Source organism: Fusarium tjaetaba (assembly GCF_013396195.1).
Source record: "Fusarium tjaetaba strain NRRL 66243 chromosome Unknown NRRL66243_c0000210, whole genome shotgun sequence".
Taxonomy (NCBI): Eukaryota; Fungi; Ascomycota; class Sordariomycetes; order Hypocreales; family Nectriaceae; genus Fusarium; species Fusarium tjaetaba.
Window position 1 is genome coordinate 18,740 of NW_023501406.1, and position 26,345 is coordinate 45,084.

The following is a 26,345-nucleotide window of genomic DNA, read 5'->3' on the forward strand; positions in this document are numbered from 1 at the left end:
TCGAGATTATGCATTTGCTGTGTGGCGGCAAGAGTTCAGTTTCAGTTGGTAGATAGATTAGCAAGCAATTGACGTATCGGAGCTTCTGCCGGGTCGGGGAGACAATTGAAACGTGTCTCTCGACGCAGTATGACAGCAGAAGATGGCCCTGTCCCTCTTGCACTGAATATGACCGACTCCGAGTGTAAAAGACATCGAGGCCGGTTGATTTTATCGTGCGTAAAAAGTGTAAGGAGGAGAAAAGAGAATTTCACAGGCTGCGACAAGGTATCGTAGCTTAGCTCCAGCACAACCTCAGGCCTGTCTCGTGTCACGTGCAGTGTGGATCTGTGTCCCCCTACCACGACCTACCTCTTTAAAAACTCTTCTTCTCGCGTTAAAAATCAACCCAAACTTCTACAATAACGCCTTTTTTCTTTCTTTGTTTGGCCTCAGCTTCGCCTCTCCGAGGTTCAGAGGCGCCATTTGCCATCTCCGATGTGACATCCTCGGCTGCAATTTCTCTTGCTCTCACTCGCTCACGGTCAACGCCGATGAAGCGCCCGTTTTGTGTTCAGCTCTCACCAAGTCTTGGTTTCGGACTTGACATCCATCCATTCATGCAATGCAGGATGCAGTCCTCCTCGAAAGTTGTTGAACGCCCGAATGACGAGACACTGTTCTGAGCAAAAGAGCTTAACAGGGCCTTGCGTTTGACAGTTTGTTTTTCGAGGCTGGTTTGGTGTGACGATGTCTCACCGTTGCTATTGCTCATGCTTTGCTTTACGACTTACCTATTTCTACAGCATTTTCTTTGATTGTTCTTCAAAGTCCGCTCAGCGGCACCCACGAATTGCCTACACCTCGCGCTTCCAATGCGCATGTGTGTCAACTTTATTTTTATCGTTCGAGTGGGAGATTAAAACCACGGTCTAGACAACCGGTCCGCTCCACCCTGATACCATAGAAGCAGTGTGGCATCAGGACTAAAATCGGGCAAACATATCCAGCGTGAATAAATGTCTTGTATTTTCACATGTTTTGAGTGACGGGTGACTCGAGGCAGGGCGTCGGACGCTGCACCAAGTATCGCGTCACACGCAATGTCTTGCCCGTCATGAGAAACATTGTTGGCTCATGTCATGTAATGTCATGCCATGGCATACTCAGCCTATTGATACTACCATAAGCTTCGAACGAAAACATGCTCTCTAAAGCTCACTCTGAGACACTGTTGTTACTCTAAACCTGCACACAATATGGCTCTTTCAGCCTCGTGTGCCGTCTGCGTGTCCCCTCGGTCATATCATTCAAGAAATCCAATACCCCGTACAAGGTGTTCGTGTCCCATAAACCGTTATACCAAGCAAAGCCTCGCATGCGCCATGTCTTTGAAGACAACGTTAATCGCCATAATTTCGCCGTTCCGTTAGCACATGTCTCGGACAAATAGCCTTCGCTCAGACAAGGTCCTCGAAAATGCTTCTCTCGTCCTGGAACGATATGAGAAACCTGGCCACGAGGCGCCCTGTATACAATGTCTGCGGATCCATAGGGAAAGGATGAGTCGACGTGTTGGGTATCATGTCGGTGGCTGCTAGAAACTGCAACTCTTGCCCTGAATGTAACAGACAATATTAGCTCTTGTGACTCTTTCCAGAACATACTTGTCAGTCCGTCAGCAGGGTCTGAGGTCGCACTTACAGCTGTCGCCGAACAATAGTTCTCGCAGTTGAGCCGAGAACCTGACAGCCGGTCCGTCCAGCTCGCCCTTTTCGGCAAAGCTGCTGTCAAGCACAGGGTTGAAACCTTTCGAGTTGGCCTCCTTGCTGTGCGTCTGATAGACTTGGTGGAACTGATAAGCGAACTGCTTGAAAGGCATGTTCTCGACCTCGGCACAGGTATTCAGCGCAAGGCTTCTTTCGTACTCCGGTCTGGCGCTGTTCCTCATGTTGATTTCGTTCTGGGCGAGCACAAACGTGTCAGCTGCCGTCTCTACAGCCTCCATGAAGAGGCAGAGGACGAGAAAGGCGGCGGTGCAGGGTGCCCACTCGCGTCGGGACTTCGGCTTGAGCGATCGGTTGAAGAGCTCGAAGAGTGATTGTACCTCGCGATGCATCAGCTCGTCTACGATGGACTTGATCTGTCGTGCGAGGACTCGTGGGGTGACATAGTTGGGGCCCTGCTCGATCATACCGACGGATCGAAGGGAGTCGGTCGTCTGTTGAGTCAGGCACAGCTGTCTTGTCATGATGTAATGCATACAGTAGATCGACAAAGCACGCTTGACCATGAGGGACTATAGTATGACTGTCAGCTCGGTTAATGATACGTCTCGCAAGGTTTCACTCACCTCGGTCTCGTCAGCATACTCCTTGACGATCCGCAGCAGTTTCGCTGGCAGGTATGTGCTTGTGATGCTATCTGTGACCTGGGCGACGAATTCTGGCTCATTCAGGAGGTCCTGGATGTATCTCTTGGTCCGTTTCCTGAGGTTGTCCCTCTCGGCGGACTTCTCGAGGTCGACACCAAGGTTGGCTGCCTTGTTGGCCCTCAGCTCAACCTTATTCTGCCCCAAGTTGTGCAGCTGCCAGTGATTCTGCACATCGGCGTTGGCAGGGGTGAACAACTTGGCTTGTAGGGCCAACACTGTGCTGAATCGGGGTCCCGAGAATAGTTCAACAGAGCATACCTGCTCTACCCCCTGAATATGGAAACCCGCAATGTTCTCTCTGGTGAACTTGGCCATCTCTTTGCTTTCCAGATGACCGCGAATGTATACGGGAAATAGAATGGTTACGAAGTCACTGAACTGCCAACAGACCACCTGAGGAACTTGAACCATTAGTTTCTTGCAGCTCTTGCACGGACGTTCCAGGTCGCATTTGACCTTGCGACTGTGGCAGCAGAAACAAGCACCCTGTCTCCTGACTTGCAGGGCATTCTCCTTTGTGGCATTTGCCAAAGGTCCTTTACGTCCTCGCTGACTTGTCCGGTTCATAGCTTCGAAGCACTCGAACGGGTTTTCGCGACCAGCGTGGGCTGAGATGGAGTTAGGAGTCACAATGACAAACTTGCCAGATTGTTCTGCCTTCTTCTTCTTCTCGACCTTACCGACCTTTACCTTTCGAATCGGTATCGATACCGGAGACTTGCTGCCGCCGGGGCTTGCTTTGGAACTGTTCATCGAGCTCGGAGAGTAATTGCTCACGGGCGATGGGGAGTTGTTGAAGTCATCCATGATGAAGATGGCATCATTACCCCTTGTGTTCGTAGGGTTCCATGGCGGAACATTAGGATCTGACTGTAGTGGCTGCTGTACGTTAAAGTTGACTTGGGGTACCTGGACCTGTTCGTTCGTGTCTATCGAGAACATGTCGGCTGTGAAGTTTTGCATGAGAGCCATGTCTGCAGCAGCATCAGTATCCTGCCCTTGAGGGGAGGCCGTCCTCCGCTTCAGCATACCATTCAAGCCCTGAGGTTGGAACTGGTTCGCATTTTGCTGTGAGAAGAGATACTGCTGCGGTGTCAAGAAGTCTTGCGGCTGAGTGAATCCACCGTCTGTCGTGGAAGCAAATATGTCTGTATTGGTATTGCTTTCTTGAGGATGGAATGAAGAGGCATTGGCGGCAAAGAATGCACTCGGGTCCATATCTTCTAGTAATAGGGGAGAAGCAGCTGTTGGTGAAGGTGTGTTTCCAAGCATAAAGGGCGATGAATTGTTGGCAGAAGTATATGGTGGAGGAGTGTTGCCGGCAGCATAGGGTGAGGGTGTATTGCCTGGCATGAAGGGAGATGGCGTTCCATGGACATTTCCAACCACGGCGAAGCTTCCTAGGCTTCCACTGGCAGGATCAGAAAGAAACCCAATGGAAGATGGGCCAGAGCCCGTTGCTGTGTAGTCGATGTACTGCCATGATTCGTCATCGGGGACAGACTCAAATTCGTAGGAGGATGAGGAGTTCGGTGATGGCCGGGAGTGTACGGAAGCCATTTTGATCGGTATTTTATGATACCGAAGGATGTATACTGTTGTCTTGATAGATATAACTCGGATTGTAGATACTGCTCGGTGATATGCTCGCCAGATGTGAGATGATAAGGGATAAAAGTCCAGGCAATGAGATCGAATGTATATACGGCCAAGTTGGGTCCTTTAGATGATATTGGATATCACTTCTTCACTCTTTTTAAGTTGAACTCGTCAAATGTCGTGATTTTGGTCGTTACTCAGTGAGTGAATCCTAGTTCCTCAAGTCGTGTAGTCGTAAAGGCTCCAGTCCACTACCACTTTCACCCTTTCAGCGCGGGAGGGAGCGCGAGATATAAGTCAAAGAGAATCGCACTTTTACCAAAGCCAGACCGAAATAAATGAACAAACAAACAAATAGAAAGAGGAATAAGAAAAGTCAAGTCGTCTGCTTCACTTTTCCCTCTCGGTCAACCTACTCGGACGTCTCAACACTTCCCACGCTAGACCCAAACAGCTACCGAGCCTCTGGTACTTCATTTTCTACGAGGCTTGCACCCAAATCTAAGTATCTCAGAGTGCAGGGTAAGGCCTATCGCAACCAGTCATTTATGCACATGCTCAGCTGCACTATTCCCAAACAAGTATTCAGTCAAGTGATGGATTTGTATGCATTTGTATGTATTTTGGCAGATAGTGCATCTTGTTTGCTTTGGCTGTCAGGTGGTCAGTAGAACGAGTCTATCATAGAAGTGAGAGCTGTCATTCGAGATCGTACAGCAGCAATGGTAGCATTATCGATCTGTGTCTGTGACTCTCCGATTGGTAAGTTACGTACGATTTCACGCATCACAGCATGAAGGCCTCAAGCCATTGTATGGTAATGGAGCCTCAATATCAGATGACATGTGGCCTCGAAAGCTTCATCATATTCCAGTGATCTCGATAATGCTATGATTCACATGAATATCCCATATCGGTTCTGGATGAATCGCAATTGAAGTTCTGGCATGCCATGCATAGACAAACAATGTTTAGCTACCCTAGGACAAGATGATGAATCGTGAGCTAGCTACCATGGTAAGGTTGTAATATATAACACCTTCATTCATGGTGGGTTTCACTGAAACGGCCAAGGACAATGTCAGATTATACGTACCATATCAGGTCATATTGTATTCGTAATACATGCGGTCTTGAAACCATATCTCCATCATGTCGTCCCGCAGCGCCCGTCGGCCTCCAAAGACCACGGTTGCTACATAGATTCCCAACCCTCACAAGGATCACACGCCCAATACATGCATGCCTAATGATCAGCAGTGAAAATAAAGTTGAGATGCCTGCTCCCGAGAGATCATCATCATCATCACGGCCTTCACCCCCCAAATCGTAATCCTTGCCAACCCAACCGATGCCCAACACCACCACCTTCACACTCGTCACCCAACGCCACCAACGGTTCGAACAGTTGGAATGACAGGCATGAAGATGTGCCATAAGCTCTTCGAATCAGCTCTCGATATCTCAAATACACAGTGATTTCATCATTGTGAGTCCTGTCTGTTCTGTATTGGAGCACTCTTCTTCAAATCGAGTTAAAAAACGATAAGTATAAACATGTGCTAGAAACCAAAAAAAAAGCACGAGAGAAAAAAGCATGACTCGTTCATATGCGAAACAAAATTCCAGAGAAAACAAAGTGCCATAAAATAAACTCCAACACGCTCAGACATTAGCCTCCCAACCAGAAAGACGGTTGCTGGGAAGGGCTGGTGCGATCCTGGCACGCAGGCCCCCTATGACCCCTAGAGAGCATCGTCCGTATATGATAAACATTATCGTCCACAATGTCAAATTGTGCTTGTGGCCCCGAACCCTTTTTTGCCTGGGCCACATCCCTGTTTCTGATTCGTGCCGTTGTCGTAACCGGCAGGCATCATGCCTCCTGTTGTAGGAGAGCATATAAACGTATATCATTAGAGTCAATCGCTTTGAAGACTCGTGTGCTCAAGCTTGGATTCTTAAGCTCGGTACCGCGCTGCGGCACGATCCTGGATCTGCTTGTCTGTAGAAACGTATAGTCGGTCTAGGTAGTCCATAGCCGACGCATCCTTCAGGATCTTGGCCACCTGAATACCAGCCGAGATCAGCTGAAGGATGTTGCGGTCGTCCTTGAGAGGGCGACTCTGGTGCTTAGCAGCGTGTCTCATCTCGAGTGAGTTCTCGAGGATGGTGACAAACTGCTTGATCTGCCCATTGTAGAGCACTCGCGCTGGGATGCGTCGCTTCGTTGCGAGACGCTTGAGGAGGTAAACCCACTCGGTCCATTCTCGATCCTGAGGTCGCTCAACAGGCCTCATGTCCTGAGTGAGAGGAATGGGGAACTGGTACTTGGCAACGAAATCGTATGCGCATTGCGAAAGTCGGTCATTGACCTGGCTCAAAACACTGTCCTGCTCTTGGACATGAAGGTTCGTAGGTAGGTGAGGAAGCTCACGTTCCTGCATAGCAATGACATCGGGAGGTGGTCGCTGCAAGAACTGATGAGGACCGTCAAACTCATCACGGTTTGAGGGACGTCTTTGCGATCGACCTTTGCCTGATGACTTTGACTTTCCTCCGGGAGCAGAGTTGCTCATCCCATTTTCCAGGGAGTAGTCAGACAGGTTAGGCGAAGCGATGATATCGTCCACCGAGTCGGTAGGTGAGTATCGATCATGGTTCTCCCAGGACTGAGAGGTAGCTCCCTTGTATGAACCATGGACGACAGGCTTTCCGTATGATCCTGAAGCAGGACGGGCGCCGTATGATGGAGCAGCGGGATAGGCTGACTCGGGTCGCGACATATGGCCGCCAGTACCAATAGGCAGACCGCCAGCTAGGTTATAGTTGCTAGCTGAGTAGTTGACACTTGAAGCGGCCGATGTTACTAATGAGTCCGAGCTGGTATTGTTCCGAGAAGTACCATACCTTTGTGCTGAGTAAAAGCCATTGTCGAAACTGCCATGTACCGAGGGATCGGTAAATGAGCTGCTGGTGAGTTAGCCAGCCATGATCCTTTCATACGCACAGAGACGGTCAACAGAGGGGGGGGAGGAATGCTATCTCACCTGCGAGTTGGATTCCAGGGACTGTTGGACATTGTTGAAGACTTGTAGGCATGCTCTGGTTGTGCCATAGTGTACTGGCTCATCATTGTAAAAACCGCAAATAAGTGTTAATTTGGACGAGACCTGACGAGACTTGCGGCTGATAAAGAAAGAATCCACCGGCGTGAAGAAGCAACAGAATGGATCCACGTTCCCAAGTCCACACGCCTTGGGTTCCAATTAAAAAAAAAAGAGAACAAGACAGACTACCGGTAAACCGATGTTAATGGAGATGAACAGCGGACAGCTTGTACACTATGGGTCCCTTTGGGTCTTGAGGGGTCCCTTGGGCAGTGAATGATCCTGGGCCTGGGTTCCCTTTCTTCCAAAAGACAGGCTGGGCTGGGCTAAGTATCTTCTCCAGGGTCATCCACGACGGTTGACTAGGGTTTTCCTTTTTTTTCTGATGGTGATGAAATTCCCTGGGTCCTGGGTCCTGGGTCCTGGGTTCTGGGTCCTCCTGCTGGGCTGGACTAGGTTGGCGGCTGTACAGTACAGTAGAATGTAACTTGTAGTCTAGGCGGTGTGACCTGTGTGTCCTGTGGTCTGTGGTAAGGTATGGACGGATGTGGTCCAGGCAGATGGATCACTCTGCTGAGATGGCCGTTTCTAGGAAGAGCAGGAAGAAAAAAAAAGAAACTAGGTAAACTTCGCGGGATGATAGTGAAGAAGCACTAAGACAGTAGTGCAAGATCCTTGGAGGCGCTTCTGAGCGAACCAGTTGCGGGTGAAGCTGTTGAACAAGCTGATCTAAACCGAACTGGTACAGAATTGGAAGAGAATCGAGAGGAGTGAAGCTCGGAATGGGGACGATTTATGTTCGCCCGTGAGGCTGCAAGGGATCAAGGTAAGGTACAGACAGAGACGGGGACGACGCATGTCATGAAGCGAAACCCTGTTCGTGAGAGATGGATGGCGATGGAAAAAAGCGATGCCCCATTCACTAGCGAGTGACTTGGTTAGTCTAGTTAGTCGAGTTGAGCAGTGAGTAGCCAGTAGCTTGTAGTAGTGCGCTGTAGTGGTAGGTAGTGGGCAGTGACAGGGACCAGGCGTGAAGCAAGTCAGTGGTGAGATGGCCCAAATTAATCCTTTTTCTGCTAAGATTTGCAGTGGAATTCGCCCCAGAATCCCATTCCTTTGATGTTTTGGAGGGTGTCAATCCGGCGATTCGGAGGTTGCTGTTTGTACTGTACCTGAAGAGAGTGTCAATTTAATTAATATCGGCAAATTTCTTGACTTTTTGGATGGCGCAAGCAACCTAACTACCAAGCGAAAAGAACCCACGAGCGAACCCTGTCTCTGATCCAAAGCCAGCCAGCCAGGGTGGGTGACGTCTTGTGTGCCAGTTTAACCATCAACATTCAGTATGAAATATGTACCTTACCTATCCCACGACGACACCTACTGGACATATTGTGTAGCCAGAGAACCGAGTAGAGAGTGGAGAGGTATCGTCAGTGGGAGTACTGATACCGAGTGCCGGGTTACCCCAGAGTGCCTAACAAAGTAAACCGAAAAAGTCACTGCCTCGGCCGTGACAAATTGAGAGTGACTGGGTGACCGAGTACATTGGCATTGGCATTGGGCGCTCAAGCATTGTTGCCCAAGCAAGCAAGCGAGGCGCGTTGGCATCCATCCATCGCTGACTGACCTCATAAGAGAGTGACAGAGTGAGTGCTGTACTGTACTGTCTGTATGTACGAACAGGGTAGTACCTGGAACCGTTGAGAAGCGGTCAATCAACATCAACCAACGATGGGACTCGATAGACGGTTACTAGAGACTAACGTTCAGGTAACTAAAACGTCCAGGTCAGGCACCAAGGCGTGTTGTCTTGCGTATGTAAGTGAACCCGACAGGGCTTCGATTGATGCCCACTGACCACCTCTATCTTGAATCACGGGACGGGAGCCCGAGCGACGATGGGCAATGGATGGTTGGGTATTGGATTTTGAGTTTGTTTGGGCTCCGTTCCTTGTTTGTTGCTGCTCAGGATTATGATACCGTAGCCAGACATACATACATACACAACTTGACCCCCACCAACTCATCGATTAATTGACTACCAGCAGACCACCCTCGGCAAGGCGGAGGTCGAATCTGGGGGTTGATCGTTAATAGGGCGGTCGGTGATTGGGTCTGAGTTGTCAGTAGAGGAACGATATGAACATAGGCTGACAGTATTTGACGAACTGCGATGATCATGGACCATCATCATCAGTTACAGCCATTACCTAGGAGTCTGTGATTCTTGGACTTCTACACCGCACCCTCACGCACACATAGAACAAGAAGACCTCCTCGGTTCGGAAGAGGGCGACACAGTGGTCTGACGCCGATGCAAACGCCAACAACCTACAACGTCAATGATTACTCCACAGCCCTGTCGTGGCCCTTGAAGCTCGTGGCATCTCGGCAGCTGGCAACAGGACGAAGAAAGGGTCTGCCCGCCTCAACCGGCCGAGTTCAGGCTTCAGCTCTGTTGATTGTGAGGCGGATGTACGTATGCACATGGTCAAGCATGCATTATCAACTCTGTGGATGAAAGATAACTATCGGATAAATTCTCGGTTCTGGAGTCCACAACTCCAAAGGCTGAGAGGGAGTAGATATTGACCGCCTCGTGGACAGCGGCATCTGCTCACGTCGATTCCCCATATTCCATTAGCCGAAGCAGGGCTGTCCACTGGAAAGATGCCAGATCATTAGTTAGCATGACATGGGCAAATGCATGTGACCCGATCTGCGGAACCCAGGCCAAATGTTCCATGTTAACTCAATTGTCGCTTGTTTGATTGACGTGGAGGAGATGAGGTGGCACAGCCGAAGTGTACGACAATGACTTTTATCATGCCGACTTTTCTCAGCCACTCAGAATAACCTTATTCTTTCGACGAGTCGGTAAATTCTTTTCTTCTTTCTTATTTTCCTCGGCTTTGCTCAAAACACTCGCTCTCCCGTGTCCGCGCCCTCGTCCCTGCATCGCCATCGCTCGCCTTATTGCTGATCAGCACCTATCACCATAGCCTCAATCAGAATCTCGGCCCATCCGCTCGAATTAGCTCAGCTCTGCTAAGAGACATACTTTGTTCAGCTTACCTTCTCAATCACTGATAGGCCACTGAATTCCTCAATCTTTTTCTGGATACGACATGGCGAGCTTCGACTGTTTCACTCATCATTCTCGATACCCTGGACTCATCTAGCCCTAGGCCTTCAACACGAGGTTCACCAGCCTCTCTGATTCCAGATATCTAAGGTAATTTCAGGACACGAGACAACCTCCCTTGCTGAGAAGACAAACTGTGTCATTGTCTCTCCTATCTAAGGCTGAACAAGACCGTGTCTCGCGCCGCCGCTTACTAGCACGTGGTCCATGGCTGAAAGAACACGAGCTATTCTCTCGGTACCAGGCGTTCGTTAATGCAGTCTCCCCTGTTGACATCTAGAAAGGCCCAAAATAGACATCGATCCCCACACTTTGTCCACTAACAGTTGAGCGAGAGACACTTTAACAGTCAGCTCCGAGAGGCGGGCCCCCACACCGACGCCTCAACCGCTCCGCTCCGAGTTGGAGATTCGGCCGCTTTCGGTATCGCGAGAACCTCTTTTGCTATTTCGTGGTACGAGACAATGAAAGACAAATCGCCAGCTGGGAATGATTGGCTTGTATAGAAAATCGCCTCCTTCCAGGGGTCGTCGAATCGGTTTCGTGTTAGTCCATGCCATCGGGTCGTATGCTGAGCATGATATCCTCGTCTTCGTGTTTATTTCCAACAGCCAACGGCTAGGTATCCAAAGGGTTGAGCCATCACTATCATCCTGCTCCTGTCGCGATGAGGCTACGATTTGGAATAGCTGTCGCCGTGCGTATTATATGTGACGTAGCAGCTTCTCAAGGACGTAAAGTCTAGGTCCATCGGAAAACGAGACATTTTATTCCAGCCCATTTTCTCTCCAGGCGGCCGACTTTTCTCTCAGTATGGCCTCACTGATCTCATCAACCCCGGGCGAAAATGAAGCCTCTACGGGTTTTGTGAACAAGCCCCCGCCACTGGGGACCTAGCGAGTCATGGGGCTAAGAGAATCAGTGATATTTGATTGGGTCGAGACCCTGCAGCCTTCGTCTAGGAAAACGAGCTTTGCTCCCTTGAAATCTATTTGGGGATATCCCGCCTACTGGCGTGGATTGTATCGGGCAAAGGCTGGTCCTCAATACGAAGGAATTCTTGAATTGCCTGCCTCTGTTTTCTTTGAACCGTGTCAGTCGTGCTTCAAGACCACGCTTCTCGTGGAATATTTCCTCTCGACTGCCCCCGAGTCATTGGCGAGGCGCCTGGTGATATACGGAGCCTACATTAGCAACATGTAGACGAAGCCACTGTTGTCCATAACCAGTCCCAGAAAAGATATACCGCATAGCCACTGAGGGATGCCAAGATAACATCATGGCGCCGCCAAAAGACAAAGAACGAAAGAGAAAGTTTCATCGGAGAAGCAAAAACGGATGCACTCGATGCAAGGCCAGGCATGTGAGGTGCGACGAGCAAAAGCCGCTTTGGTATGTTAAACTTCCCGGTCTTACTCGTGGAACAATCGATACTTTCCCCTCGTTTTCTTGTCGTTGCTGCAAGGCTACGCGAGGCTCCGGCGTGGGATAGACGAGCTTTGCATGAGGCTCCGGTCGGTTGAATCGTAAGCCTTGTAGGACTGACTAACAAATATTGCCAACACAGCACCAATTGCCTTCAGACGGGGAGTGAATGCATATATCCGACTCCAGAACAGCCGCTTCCATCCAATGATTCGTCACCTTCACCATCATCGTCGTCCAGCAATGTTGCTCTGGGGAGTTTTGGGTCCCAAATGGCACTTACCGAGTCAGCGGCACCAGCCTCGCCAGGGATGAGCAATGCCCTCAACAATTACGTTGGAGGGTCCTTCGATGCTCTTCCGGAGCACTCCAAACGCCTTCTCCGACATTGTAAGTCACTTCACCGAGAGAAATACTCGTCCCACAGGGCTAACATTTTGTACCAGTTTCACAGTACACGGTCTGGGGCTCGAGACCTGTTGCTCGGGAGCTGGAATCTTCAGCGTGCGTCAACTCGGTAGTTGGGTCGACATGACCTGCTAAACACCTTCAACTGACAGCCTGCTAGAATACAAAAATCGTTCGAGAACCCTGGCTACATGCACATGTGCCTCATGCTATCAGCATGCCAGTGGGCATGGGTTACCGGTTCGATGGACGAGGTCAGGATCCCATTCCTGTACCATAAAGCAGCAACCTATCAATTCGCGAGAGAACAGCTCCAGAGTCCTGAATTGGCACAGAGCGGAGACACTATGTTGGCTATATCTGCGCTTGCGCTGACTGAGGTATGGATATCCTTGGTTAACAATCCGACCCCCTAGTCAATCGTCACTAACAATCAGTGATCTAGGGCGCGATAGGAGAACTGGACGCCTCCTCAAGACACTTGAAGGGTATACAATCTGCCGTAAAGGAGTGGAATAGGGTTGTCGATCCAGTGCCGACGTTGCCCCAGAGAATGCTCAAGATGTCAGTTCTATTGAGGGATCACAGTGCTAACAATGAAGTTTGCTGATAATTGTTCAGGGTCGGAGAAGGACTACGAACCGGAAAAGCAGGCCAGCTCGTGAACGTACCCGAATACCAACCAACCTTTATGGCTCTCCTATTTGCGTCGATATGGGATATCACAGCGCTGCCGCCGCGCGAAGCTCCGAGATACGGCTGGTGGGAAGATCTCGAAACACCAGCGGCCAGACTTTGGCAAAATCATACCAGAGACCTCAACCTCAACTATGAGATTTCAAGAGGTTTCAGCGCGAGTCAATATGTACCACGAATCTTGAACGGTGACCCTAAAAGTAGCCGAACAAGTTTCATAGCGACCTTCTTCTATCTTTGTTCTGAGCTGGGCGACAGATACTTCGACGTAACCATGATCGACTGGCTTCTTGAACAACTCATAGACGATGTTAATGCAGGCGAAGAACATCTGAGAATGAGTGAATGGACACAGTCACTCTGGTTATTTTGCGTACTGTTTGGAGCGTCCATAGCGTTCACTGGCCGGGCCAATAATGTAATCGAAGAAAGACAACTGAGCAAATGGCGAGGCGTTTACGGCGACAAAATGAAACTGGCCAGTCGAGAGCTGGGAATCAAAAGCTGGCAGTCAGCCCGGGCTATGCTGGCTGAGGTGGTGGGAGGGATAGACGGCGAATTAGAAAAGGGTCTAGAGGAGTTATGGAACGAGGGGATATCAGGAGAGACATCGGGCGAGAGCAGTGCAAGTCCAGCAGTGGTAGAGCTGTCAGAATCCGACTAAGCCATGAATGCTTCGTCACCTTGGCTGAGTTGGCGTCTGACTGCTTGAAAACAGAGTGGGAGCAAGCCAGGTGATGCGTGGATGCGAGCTATCATATATTTGGTGTTGGCATGTCGTGGTTCAAGGCCAATGAGAAGGGTCCATGAGATAGATACCCGCAGATAGACATCGGCTGAGCTAACGGTAGAATGAGAGGACATAAACTCATAGAATACATAGAGTTTTCCCTGGAGGAAGAGATAAAATTCAGATAGGCATGTAGTGTTCAACAAGAGACTCAAAGAGCCACAGACGATAACAAGCTGAGGCGGTTACACCGTCACGTGGAGTTGCGGGCCGCTTCCCGTTTTCTCCTTTGCTTCCATTGTTCCTTCTAGCAACTTTCCCAGGTAGGAAATACGGGGAATGGACGGGGTGGAGGGGAAGGAAGGCACGGAACGGCGCTCCCGTTGAAGAAGGGAAGGAACGTACGGTACAGTAAACTCAAAATCGCGGGTGGCTCGGACTTTTCAGGGTCCATCAATCAAACATCAACAACGCATAGAATCGAGATGATTTTGCCTGAACTTCATCTCCTTTCTACCTATGCTCATCTGTGTCAGTGTATCTATCGGCAGACGCCGACCTGGTCAGTGTTTCCAGTGACAATGCTTCATCACCAACCATTTCTGGGACTGGGCCATCTTATGACTTGGTTGTTTTTGGCTTGTCGTCTCGCCATCTTTTCTCCTTCTGTCATCGCGCCTCATTATCAGCCGTCTGATTTTGCATTTGCATGTGCATTTCACACACTCTTGACCGCAGTTGTGTGTCATATGCATGCCACGAGCGATTCGCTGGCCCATCCTGCAGCCCGCTCTCATGAGTCTCATCATTCTAACAGACATCAAAGACATGCTTAAAAACAGACCAAGGCCTACCCCGCCTGTTGCGGTCTGCTACATGAGCAATCACAGGTCGTAGATAAAGCACCTGGGTGATAAGCGGCATGCTCGGTGTGCCGTCTGTTGCATATTGGCTCACAGGATGTGGCCTGGTTGGCAATGGTTGCTTTGTTTTATCCACCCATGCTGACTTGGCCGCAGGACTTGAGAGTAAAGGAGGGTCACTTCTGAGAATAGCGCAGCGGGCCACGGTCAAGAAGATATGGTCAAACTCTGACAGAGACGAGAATGACAGAGTTTCTCGTTGACTCGCGACTTGTAAATCCTCGAGGCTGTGGTGGAAGTGATCGTCAGGAGCCCGGCTCTGAGATACGTACTTTGCGGTCCAATACGGAGGCTGCTGTATCCGACACTAGTTTTGATCCCAAGGACGAATGCCTCAATGATCAGCCTCAGTAATTAATCGTTCGCAACACAGGCGAGATGACCATCTGGACGCAATCTCGGCCAACCTCTCATTTTCCCTCCCGTCGACCATGTTTCCTCACATCTTTTCGCACCGCATCCGTGTCCAACTTGGTTTTGCGCTCACGCAGATGCAGTGATGCGTTGTCCAACAGCCATTATCCCTTCCTCTCATAGGTTAATGCTAGGTGATAGGATGCAGACCAGGTCTTATCTCCACCCTGACCCATCCTAAATCAGGGAAGTTAACCAGTCACTCGTCGTTTTGGCCCATCCCTTCTCTGCTGATCCTTGCAATAGTCCAACACACCGGTTTCTGCACTCTGAAATCACAAACGCCAACTCACTCCTGCGACCAGACAATGGCCGCGTTTTGCGGCAGTTACATGGATAGTGGAACCCTGTCGCGGTAGCAGGTCAGGCTTCTATGACAATAAAACCCGCAGGATCCCTCGTTGCCCAACATATCCCTTCTGTTCCTCAATTTTCCTGCCCAACTCTCGCCTCTTACTACCCAACCAACCATTCAGTCTCATCCTTCAAAGACTACCAAGCCTTTCTTACCCTTCTTTCTCATACGCAACTATCAAAGTTTTCAATCTTCCACCTGGAATTGAGAACTACCCAATCAGCCTAAGGATCCATCCTGTCGCGCAACAACACCAACAACTCGACAGATTGCCACTGGTCTGAACGTGCAAGACAACGTCCTAACGTTGTTCTTTGCTGATCCACGAGCTCAATTTTGCTCTCCATTCCGAGGATACAATGACTGTTACTCTTGTTACGCAGCCTGCTACCATGCACGCTTTCAAGAACTCTGACCTCGATGAGGTTCACTCGTTGTCCAGGTACTGTTTTTCTTACTCTTCCCTGGGAGGTTAGCATTTGCTTTTAAAATCATGTTGCTCGCAAATCATGTACATCGACAATCTTGCTTCACTCTGTTCAAGGATACCAAGCCAGGAAACTTGTTTCAGCTCTCGACCCAAGGACATTTCCCGGAACATCCTTTTCTGGATCTCAAAGGACCTTGACATTCCCATGGATAATCACGACAACAAGCCCCTGGACTCAAATTGACTGGATCTGTCCGTCCGGACATGAAACAATAATATTATATACTGGCGATGAGCCTCGTGAGTATTGCCCGCTTTCAAATTGAATCAGCAGCCCTTCGCCCGGAGGTCAAACCTGGACTATTCATGGACCACAAGGATTTCTCTTCCGGATATCAGGAGTCGACCCAAGGACAATGGACCTTTTCCTCTGATCTCGTTTTCTGGATATGGACCTTTTCATAAGCGGATGGTATTTCGACAGGACATCTCACGACCCATGGAACTTCGCCTGGACTCTGCTCCTTCTGTACCGCTTAGCGGTGTTAGACATCAAGGTAGCATCTGGCTTAATGGCCTGCAATCCAATTTGATTGCTTCTTCGTGCAGCCGCACTGGACTTCCATTCATGGACACCAATTATGCTTTCCACTGGACGTTCTTTCTGCCGGACCACAATGGACACCGAGGATCTCATTGTTCTGCTCAATCGACACTGGAATTCCCACAACGACAATACATGATGCTATACCCACTTGTTTTTCTGCGAATACTTAGATTGAAGGCCTGGACTTTTCGACAACACTCAACATCTCCTACCTGCCACTGGAACACTGCCGGATTCGATGTGATTTGATTTCTGTATTGACGACCTTGCCTGGCTACGACAATAATCCATGGATGACCCACAGGATTTCGACAGAATGCAAGATCTAATCCTAGGCTATGCTTCACACTGTCATACTTGGTCTGTAAAACGAATGCCACGTCAACCTCATCTCGAATGCTAACCTAGTAACAGATTCAAAGTTGATTCCAAGTCATGACTTGAGTCTTGTTTCATGTTTCATTTTTGGTTTTATTTGCTTTCACATTGCGAAGAACGGGACACTGACCCTTCCTCAGCGATTATAGCTACTCTCAGCCAACATTGGCCCCCAACACTGGACTCTTTTCTTTTTCTTCTCAAACAGAACCATCAGCGGACCTGTTGACAGGTTCGTCATGGGCCACGACAGTAGAAGGACCACAGAACTTTCAAGATTTCTCAGACAATGGATCCGCCCATTCCGGAGAAGCCGAGGAGTTCATTTTCACATCTGGCCATGCTACACCCCGAGGAACCAGGGTGCCTCCCCAAGGAAACTGGTCCACATCCAGGACTACCGCTTCTGTGACCCAAGGTGGACAAGCCATGTCCAGGGTGAGCTCAAGCAGGTCTAGCGGCTCTTCGCTGTCACAATCATCACATCTGTCCAACATGGACTTCACAGGTAATGCTTCCGCTCTTCAGACTGGAACCCAGACCGGTGTTACCTTGCATGGAATTGATACTTGCCTCCTGGACCCTACCGATGGTATCACGAACCAGATGTATTGGCCCGGCTATTCCCTTGACGGTGGACTGAACGGTGATGCCACCTTTTCACTTCCCGATGCCAACCCTCTGCATGTTGTTCCTTCTCACATGCAGCTCGGCCCTGATGTTTCCCTGGTCGAGAACTCTCCTCCCAGCCCTTGGGATTGCTTTTCTAGCTCCATCTCTCGATCATCCTCTCCCAACACTATTGAGGATTTGTGGTTTCCTCACCAGAGCCCAAACTCGTCCCCTGAGATTCAGTGCCAGTCACCAAGGTACGTAGCCCCCAACCGCATAGTGACCAATGATCCGGTTTCTTACCAAGTCGACTGTTTTAGCCTGGACCGGAACATCCCTTTGATCTCTGAAGATGCCAATGGAAAGGCCATGTCCACATTCGATGAGCTTCCTGCTGCCACCTCTGCCTTCACTGGTCCACGACGACAGAACAGCGATGGTGAGTCCGCTCGGGACCATGACCTATACAAGAAGGCCGCTCCATACGAGGATGGACTTTACCACTGCCCATGGGAAGGACAACCAAGCTGCAACCACCGACCCGAGAAGCTCAAGTGCAACTATGAGTAAGAAATCATCAGCCCAACCAATGAGATAATGTATACTGACTGAGCTAGCAAATTCGTGGACTCTCACTTGAAGCCTTACCGCTGCAAGGCTGAGTCGTGCGAGGGCGCCCGCTTCTCGTCGACTGCTTGCCTCCTCCGCCATGAACGTGAGGCCCACGGACTCCATGGCCATGGCGACAAGCCTTTCCTTTGTGTTTATGAGGGCTGTGAGCGTGCCGTTCCAGGAAATGGATTCCCTCGCCAGTGGAACTTGCGTGACCACATGAAACGTGTTCACAACGACCACGGAAGCTCCAGCGGCTCACCTACAACTGGATCTGCTCAGCCTGCCAAGGGACGTAAGCGCAAGACTGAGACTGCCGAGGCTCAGACTTCCCACAGCCGCAAGGCGACTGCCAAGTCAATGCCTCCTCCTCCGGAGCCCAAGGAGAACATGACCCAGCCCCTTATTGACCAGTGGATGGAGCACCGCAAGGCTGTGGAGAGCCTCATGCGAAACCTCGTCAAGCCTGAGGACACCCAGAACCTCCAGCACATCGGAACTCTCCAGAACCGCCTGGGCTCCATGATGAAGCTCACCAACGACCTCAATGCCATCAACAACCCAGGAAACACCCTGGTTGGCACTGGCTGAATGATTTGTAAGTAGTTGTCTGGATGTATATACATGGGTCAGACTAACCATCTTTCAGACATGCGAGTCTTGTCTGCTACCAAAAAAACGCCGAAATTGATTTGTGCAAGTGCACAGGCAGAGAAAAGAAGTCCGTCTAATATAGAGACAAATTCTGAATCTCGAAGACGTCCCAAGGACCGGGCAATGATGCCACAGATCTACGGCAGAAGGACATGTCCAGCCGAGTAGACTCTTTCCTAGGAACGGAAGCACTTCATTACTACCGGAATCCATCAATCCAAGGACAAGGACCACGGATGTCAACCCATGGATTGCGCTATTGCTGCGCCAGGATGATAAGGGAGTTCCTGTGACGGGAGAAACACCAAGGACTTTAGAGTCGAGCTGGAAAGGAAAAAGGGGGACGTCGCGAAGATGACAACAGATACACCGATCATTCTCATATGAGTTTGATACAGATTTCACAGAGCAAGTACAACAACAACAACAGTTGGCCCTTGACAACAGGAAAGGGTAGCAGATTTAGACACTTTGTTTGGGAGGACTTTTGATATTGATAGCATCACTGCAGATAGGATTTGAGTTCAATCGAGTTTGTTTTTTTAGAAGAGTTTGATAGCATGCGGGTGTAACTGCGCAAACGCCTGTGAGAATGGCCTGACATGGTTATCGTGTATGGGTCGACAGTAGTGATGGTCCGACTCAGTGACATTGTTAGATGGACCAGGGCCTTTTTCTTATCCAAGCATATGGTTTCAAGGTCCTAGCTAGGATTCATTGCAGATACATACATGGTAGATGCGGCATCAAAGGGCGAGAAACAAATCAAGATCAGCGGTGAAACCTGTAGTTTTTCGGGAGAATCAGGGCCATGGTCTCCGGGACCAGATCGTGGGGATAGTGAATGCAACAGCTCTTCTGTTTCGGGATTGTTTTCACCTCCACTGCCTCCGTGTCTGAGACTTACCTTGCTCACCCCACGTCACCGGAACTGTAGAGATTATGCTTTATAGAGGTTAAAGTCGATGGATGACATGACAACTGCGCTGAGTAGCCTGAGTCGCTCCGAGATGTCGGCTCGGTCACGGTCTCGGTGGTTTCAGTAGCATCCAATCCAATCCGTCTTGTAGTCCAGGTTGTTAATTAGTGGAGGCCAATGATGGCTGTTGGGGTCCTTGAGCCTCCACTATGACGCTACTGCGTTGGATCAGCCAAAAAAGAAAAACGGCACGGCAGAGGAACGTGTGGAAGTTTTTTGGTTAAGAATGTATGTATGTCATATCAAATTACGTTACTGGGTAGTGATTGACGGACAAGTCGATGAAGGAGAGAAACGGAAGGGCAGCGTATAATGAACGGTAATAAGCTCCGAGCTCTGCCGTAAGTAAGAGAGTGAGCCCGTCAATGTGTTCCGTAAGTGCTATCTTGGATGTTGAGTTACCTACAGATAAAGTTGAGAGGGAATATGAATGAACTGGCTATTCTCACCAGAAATACAAATACTATGGTGTCATTTAATCGATTGCCCCCCTAAAAATCAACTCAATCCAAAACTGAATCCATTGATCCATGTCCTGGTCGTCTGTCGATAATTCATGACCTGACTTGGTCTGGCCTGAGCGGCCCAACTTAAGTACAACCTATCCACCATGAGACGTGGACGCGGGTAGCCAGAGCTTAGTACTAGCTGATGAGCTACTAACGAATATCCATTACTGAGGGACTATTTACATAAGGCACCTACCTAGCTTTCCCCAACTCAACTCAAAACACCACTTTCATTCTACTTCATCTGCCTCAATCTTTGCTCACCTAGTTCCATCTCCTCTAGAACCTCATTTCGAATTAATACCATCATCATGGCTCGCAAGTTCTTCGTCGGCGGCAACTTCAAGATGTAAGTTTCTACCCCGCCATAGCAATCTGCTTCCGCTCTGCTCTTCTCAGCTCGATCGATTTTCTTGCTGCCCCTCCCCCTCCATGAAGCCAAAAGGCCGCAGATATTTCTTGGAGTTACTCAGAAGCTTACCTTGATTCTTTATAGGAACGGCTCCAAGTCGTCCATCAAGGAGATTGTCGATAACCTCAACAACGCTGATCTCGACAAGAACGCTGGTACGTCATTCTACTGTCCTGTCCCCATGCCCCGCGCATCATCCCAGTTTCTCAACAGAACCCCTCACTCCTTTTGCTAGAGCGACATCAACTAACACGCTGTCAGAGGTTGTTGTCTCTCCTCCCGCCATCTACCTCCCTCTCGTCCGCGAGACCCTCCGCAAGGACATCGAGGTCGCCGCCCAGAACGTTTTCAATAAGCCCAACGGTGCCTTCACCGGCGAGATCTCCGTCTCCCAGCTCAAGGACAGCGACATCAACTGGGTCATCCTCGGCCACTCTGAGCGCCGTGAGATTCTCGGCGAGTCTGACGAGACCATCTCCTCCAAGACCAAGTACGCCACTGAGAACGGCCTCAAGGTCATCTGGTGCTGCGGCGAGACCCTCGAGACCCGTGAGGCTGGCAAGACCATCGACTTCGTCTCTAAGCAGCTCGAGTCCCTCAAGTCCCAGATCTCCGACTGGTCCAACATTGTCATTGCCTACGAGCCCATCTGGGCTATCGGCACTGGCAAGGTTGCTACCACTGAGCAGGCTCAGGAGGTCCACAAGGCTATCCGTGACCTCCTCCGTGGTATCAGCGACAAGGTTGCTGACGAGACCCGAATCCTCTACGGCGGCAGTGTCAACGAGAAGAACTGCGGCGAGCTCTCCAAGCAGCCCGACATCGACGGTTTCCTCGTTGGCGGTGCTTCTCTCAAGCCTGCTTGTAAGTCCTTCTCATATGCTTTCACCGGCACCGTGCTAACTAATACTTCTAGTCGTCGACATCATCAACGCTACCAAGCAGTAAATGCATGAATTCAAAAGTAAAAAGTCTTGCTCCGTTGAGGTCTTTGATACCTTGACATAGAGGTAGATAGATAGATGATGAACGAAACAAAAATGATTATACCCACGAGTAATTGGTCATTATTCTATTATGCGAGAGATACTTTCCTTGAGTGATTCTGTGACTTTTGACTATCACATGAAACGGAAGTAAGATCTTGCTAAAGCATAGATGTCAACCAGAGGTAAAGATGAGAAGCAGTTGTCATTCATGCCCCTAACATCATGGAGATCTCTATAAATCGTACAAATTTCCTCGCAACCCAATGCTACAAGCAGCCCCAATATTGTTTACAAAACACATAAATGTACAGAAAACCCAATTTTAGAAGCCAGCTTTCAAACAACCATTCCCTTGCCGTGGTACGGGGACCAGACGCCACGCACACTTGGTTGAGCGCTGTTGACGGCTTTGTTGTAACGTTTCAGCTTCTCTCCGCTGGCATCACGCAATAACTCGGCCTTCTGAAGGATCTCGTATGGTGATAGGTTTCGTACGCAGATGGGCTTAGTTCGACCATTGATATAGTGACCGACAACGACGGGGTGCTTTCCGGGTCGAGGGGAGATGGAGAATTCGACTTGAGGGTTGGCGGCGGCGAACTTGGGGAGAAGAGACTTGATGAAGCCGCTGTTATCAGGTTAGGCAGTGCTGAGAAGATCTGAGACGTTTGGATTATTTCACATACTTCATACCCTTAGAACTACCGGCCCAGTCACAGTAGTAGAAGTCTAACTTCTTGCACTGGAGGATAAATGCACCGAGGCCATTCTGCAGAGGTCAGCACTTATGCTTCCAAGATATCGTCACATTGAACATACCTGGCCTTTTGCTATTTGTCTTATCGCCTTAACAGTCATTTTTGTGTGGCCGTATCAAGTACCAAAATGATCCGATAACAGCTAAAAAGAATTGACGTGCTAAGAGGCTATCACCAGAAAATCAGCTCTCGGTGGAGGGTGTCCCGTTTGGGTTTGGTATATGTCGGCAGAACATCGGCTGGCAGGACGCCTCAGCCGCTGCAAGGCATCCCTCGAGTCCAAAGCAGGCTCAAGGATTAATTTCCCCCACGAACTCACGCGCGACAACTTCAATCAAATTCCGCCCATTCTTGGCTTTTCTGTCTATCCTTCATCGCGAACTCATAGTCGCCTATTCATTTTCGGTTAATAACTTCATTGATCGCTCCTTTCGTCCCGTTCAATTAGGTAGTGCGATGACCGACAAGCTCCCCCCCAACCTGCTCGCTCTCTTCGCGGCGCGACCACCTCTGCGATTCATCGATCCGCCCGATCATGCGCCTCAGCTTCGCAGGACAGCACCCATCACCGGTGTCGCACAGTTTCTCCCGGAGCTTCAGAAGTATAAGGAGACTGATGTTTACAAACCCACTGAGAGTTGGTTGCAAGCCCGCGATCGCAAGAAGCTAGAGAAGAAGGAGAGACTGGAGACGCTCCTCAGAGAAGCGCCCGATCGTCGTCAGGAGACCCGGGGATTCCACTACAAAACAAACGCTAACTTGGTTAACAGATAAGCCAAATGAAGACCCCAACGTTCGTGGCGATGCCTTCAAGACTTTGATGGTCGCGCGTCTCAGTTACGACGCTGATGAGAGGGATCTCGAGAAGGAATTTGGTCGCTACGGTCCCATCGAGCGTGTATGCAATTGTCCTTAAAACATCGCATAGCCAGTGACTGACACCACCACAGATTCGTATCGTTGTCGACACTCACGCTCATGAGAAGCCAAACAAGAAGAAGAAGCCCCATCGCGGCTATGCTTTCGTCGTATTCGAACGAGAGAAAGACATGCGAGGTAAATATGAACCCTTCCCCTTCTGACTAGCCATTTGTCTTCTTCCCTGGATGTATCTTTCGAGTTGTGGCCCTCAAGCTTGCCCTTCTCACAAAGTATATGCGAGACATCAAAGGGCCCTCAAGCTTGCCCGTCTCTGCTTCTTCCTTTTCTTTTGTCATATCCGTCAGCACAAGGTACTATTTAGGGTAAGATGGACTGACACCTGCGCCATTCGGCGCAACCATGAGCAGCGGCTTTGGATGCCTGTGATGGTATGCGTATCAAGGACCGACGTATCAAGGTAGACGTCGAACGCGGCAGAACTGTCAAGGGTTGGAAACCTCGTCGACTTGGTGGTGGCCTCGGAGGCCGAGGCTATACTCGAGCTATGGCTGCTCGTCCCATGGGTCCCGGTGGCTTTAGCGGCGGTGGCGGTTTCCGTGGTGGTTTTAAGGGTTTCGACGGAGGACGCGGCCGTGGAGGCTTTAGAGGAGGATTTGGTGGCCGTGGAGGAGGGTTCCGAAGCGGCGACCGAGGAGGCGACAGGGGAGGTGATCGAGGCGGCTATGGCGCACCTAGTGATGCCCCGTCTGGCCCTGGATTCGACCGCAGAAACGGCGGCGGCTATGGTGACCGGGACCGTGGCGACCGAAGGGGTGGTGACCGAGGCCCCGGTGGGTATGATTCTCGTAGCGGCGGTCGCTCATTTGACGACAGACACGGCGGCGGCCATCGTGACGGTGGCCGATTCGGCGGAGAACGCGAGAACCGACGCACCGGCAGCAACATGGAACCCATCGGAGGCCGACGAGAAGGTGGGTATCGTGAACAACGGGACCGAGACTACGACAGACCCCGTGATGACGATGGTGGCCGAAAGCGTGGCTATGACGGCGGCTATGAGGATCCTCGAAAGCTTCGTCGATATTAACGGAGTAATTCTCCATGACCTTGTGTGGTGGGTTGCCGATCTTCTTTCAGTCATTAATCCAGACCCCTTTTCCACGAAAGGAAGGGTAAGCACACCATTATCGCCAAACCTCGGATCTCGAGTATTCCCGATTATACTATACGCCTCTGTCCGATAACGCTCGTCGGATTTCACTTTTCTGCTGTCATTATTTGACCAGCCGACATGACATTCAACTCGATTTGAGGTATCATCCTCCGGTACATCCATATGGACTCAGGTTTACGCAACGTGTCAGGTAACCTTTCTATGTATTCTATTTGCTTTTTTTGGGAGTCGGGGTAAAATTTGGAGGATAGGTCGATGGTGAACTGGCCACTTTATGCTACATAAGGGTAAGACTCGGTGACCTACTCCGTACTGACCCTCGAGATGTTGCCTAGGCTGGCTAAGAAGGCCGACTCTGATGTATCACTTAGGAGTTTTCATGTTCAATAACAGTTAAGAAAAGAAGCGAATTTTGTGAATGTTGTGAAGTACGTATTGTCATTCGGGCGGGCCTATTGGTAAAACATGATGCCCTTCCATATCCCATGGCCCTCAACGCCGAGATCCCATAAAAATTTCATGCTGGTATCAGTCATTCAAACAGAAGATGTTAAACCCAACGTCTAGCACCATTTTCTTTGCCTTATCCTAGGCTCATCTAATTCTCATCCATAGCGTTGGGGTTAACCTCTGTAACCTCAGAGGTAGCAGCATTCCAGTATCTAGACCATGTTAGTTTTTTGTTCTTGTGCTGAGTTGATACTTTTGGAAGAGCTTTAACTTACGCTAACACCTTGACCTTGAATTCGCTCAAGCACACGTCGAAAAGCTTAAGCAATCTTGTCTGTCGTGAATCCAAAACATCGCCCTCCTTGCAAACAACATACTCCTCGCCCTGGCCAGCCTCATCACCGAGAACGACACGACCCTTGACCATACGGGTAGGGACACCAAGACGTCGCAGCTCCGGCTCGATGGTGTGCTCGAGAGGAACATCGTGCTCAGCGGGAACCTCACCAGCGGTGGCATAGACAACACCGGTAGGAATAGAGAAATCGCGGGTGGCCACAGCGCCGGCGCGGGCAAAGTCGACAGGAGCAAGGTTCTCAAAGTAAGAGAGGATTTCTTCGACAGGGCGGTTGGTCAAGATCAGGCCGACGGTGCCAGTCAAATAACGGCTGAGGTCCTCAATTCCAGGGGCGATTGCCTCCTCGGGTGTCTGGCCAAGAGCCTTCGCCATGAGCTTTGTCTTTCCGAAGAAGAGACTATAGAGAATTAGTTGCGATCAAGAGGCTTACACACAGAGGCATTACCGGCAATCGGACAGCTCACGTCGAACGTCCTTGAGGTGGTTGTTTCGCATGTTATCGACGCTGAAGACAAAGCAGTTCTGGTACTCGGGGACAGTATCGCGGATATTCTGGAAGAGCTTGTCCTTGTTCTCGCGCGTCTTCTTGGAGACCTGTGTGAGGTGGACGACCTTTGCGCGCTTCGACTTGGGCATTTTGGCGGTATTATTTGTTGATAAAAGGGTTCAAAGGTGATTCGAAAAGGGGTGAGGTCGAAGGGGGATTGAGAATCGAAAGCTTTAGTTGGTAGTTGTGGTTTGAATGGGACTTGAGATCTCAGTGCCTGCTACAGAAGGCGGCTGTCCACCGGATTTTTTTGCTTTCTGCGATAAAAATTTCGAATGGGCGAGCTATCTTATCAGTTGACCCCGCAATTTTGCTCACCGAGGCAGGGGTCCAATCGCTCACCTAGGGTGTACTAATCCGGTAATGTCTGGCAAGATCAATCAATACAATAGCATTGAAGTAGATCAAGCCCAAGCAATAGATTCAGCTTCTTTGTTTGCCAGTTTCTTGTTTTTAACTAACTCGAAAACAGAAACTCTCAAGGACCAAGATTGATTACCTTACCCAATCCAAGACACTGACTGTGTATGGGCTAGGGAGGAAAGAAAACTCGGGACTTGGTCCTAAACGAAAAAAAAGACTTAGGTGACTTACTATGAGTTTAGTATGTGATTAGAATACTTTTTGTAAAGTTTATTTTGTCACACTGTATCCCGGTCTGATGGTATCTTGCTCCCTGAGGATGGGCTATGTTGAAGAGACTGTACCAACGTGATGAGACGTAGTAAAAGCAGACAACGAACATTGTTTCCGGTCAATGCTGTTAGACCCAT

The 26,345-nt window shown here is 49.8% G+C and overlaps 8 protein-coding genes across 8 annotated transcripts; 4 read left to right on the top strand and 4 right to left on the bottom strand.

The window, feature by feature from the left end:
* Positions 1–1,439: 1,439 nt before the first annotated feature.
* Positions 1,440–3,973, bottom strand: FTJAE_9243 (uncharacterized protein; the record flags this gene model as incomplete). Its single annotated transcript, XM_037356144.1, has 3 exons — positions 1,440–1,597; positions 1,684–2,278; positions 2,333–3,973. 3 exons carry the CDS (start codon positions 3,971–3,973, stop codon positions 1,440–1,442), a joined length of 2,394 nt encoding a protein of 797 aa, XP_037203665.1.
* A 2,000-nt stretch (positions 3,974–5,973) lies between these two features.
* On the bottom strand, positions 5,974–7,148 carry FTJAE_9244 (uncharacterized protein; the record flags this gene model as incomplete). The annotated part of the gene is made up of 2 exons (XM_037356145.1): positions 5,974–6,982; positions 7,063–7,148. 2 exons carry the CDS (start codon positions 7,146–7,148, stop codon positions 5,974–5,976), a joined length of 1,095 nt encoding a protein of 364 aa, XP_037203666.1.
* Positions 7,149–11,967: 4,819 nt separating this feature from the next.
* FTJAE_9245 (sterol regulatory element-binding ECM22) lies at positions 11,968–13,463 on the top strand (the record flags this gene model as incomplete). The annotated part of the gene is made up of 5 exons (XM_037356146.1): positions 11,968–12,085; positions 12,150–12,199; positions 12,256–12,483; positions 12,549–12,667; positions 12,725–13,463. 5 exons carry the CDS (start codon positions 11,968–11,970, stop codon positions 13,461–13,463), a joined length of 1,254 nt encoding a protein of 417 aa, XP_037203667.1.
* A 2,117-nt stretch (positions 13,464–15,580) lies between these two features.
* Positions 15,581–18,451, top strand: FTJAE_9246 (uncharacterized protein; the record flags this gene model as incomplete). Its single annotated transcript, XM_037356147.1, has 4 exons — positions 15,581–15,663; positions 16,777–17,505; positions 17,569–17,814; positions 17,866–18,451. 4 exons carry the CDS (start codon positions 15,581–15,583, stop codon positions 18,449–18,451), a joined length of 1,644 nt encoding a protein of 547 aa, XP_037203668.1.
* Positions 18,452–20,313: 1,862 nt separating this feature from the next.
* FTJAE_9247 (triosephosphate isomerase) lies at positions 20,314–21,362 on the top strand (the record flags this gene model as incomplete). The annotated part of the gene is made up of 4 exons (XM_037356148.1): positions 20,314–20,351; positions 20,499–20,569; positions 20,676–21,278; positions 21,331–21,362. 4 exons carry the CDS (start codon positions 20,314–20,316, stop codon positions 21,360–21,362), a joined length of 744 nt encoding a protein of 247 aa, XP_037203669.1.
* A 377-nt stretch (positions 21,363–21,739) lies between these two features.
* FTJAE_9248 (mitochondrial 54s ribosomal l51) lies at positions 21,740–22,261 on the bottom strand (the record flags this gene model as incomplete). Its single annotated transcript, XM_037356149.1, has 3 exons — positions 21,740–22,031; positions 22,090–22,172; positions 22,223–22,261. 3 exons carry the CDS (start codon positions 22,259–22,261, stop codon positions 21,740–21,742), a joined length of 414 nt encoding a protein of 137 aa, XP_037203670.1.
* A 356-nt stretch (positions 22,262–22,617) lies between these two features.
* On the top strand, positions 22,618–24,130 carry FTJAE_9249 (U1 small nuclear ribonucleoprotein; the record flags this gene model as incomplete). The annotated part of the gene is made up of 4 exons (XM_037356150.1): positions 22,618–22,879; positions 22,932–23,059; positions 23,112–23,217; positions 23,451–24,130. 4 exons carry the CDS (start codon positions 22,618–22,620, stop codon positions 24,128–24,130), a joined length of 1,176 nt encoding a protein of 391 aa, XP_037203671.1.
* A 685-nt stretch (positions 24,131–24,815) lies between these two features.
* FTJAE_9250 (mRNA turnover 4) lies at positions 24,816–25,661 on the bottom strand (the record flags this gene model as incomplete). The annotated part of the gene is made up of 3 exons (XM_037356152.1): positions 24,816–24,879; positions 24,943–25,422; positions 25,471–25,661. 3 exons carry the CDS (start codon positions 25,659–25,661, stop codon positions 24,816–24,818), a joined length of 735 nt encoding a protein of 244 aa, XP_037203672.1.
* Positions 25,662–26,345: the final 684 nt, after the last annotated feature.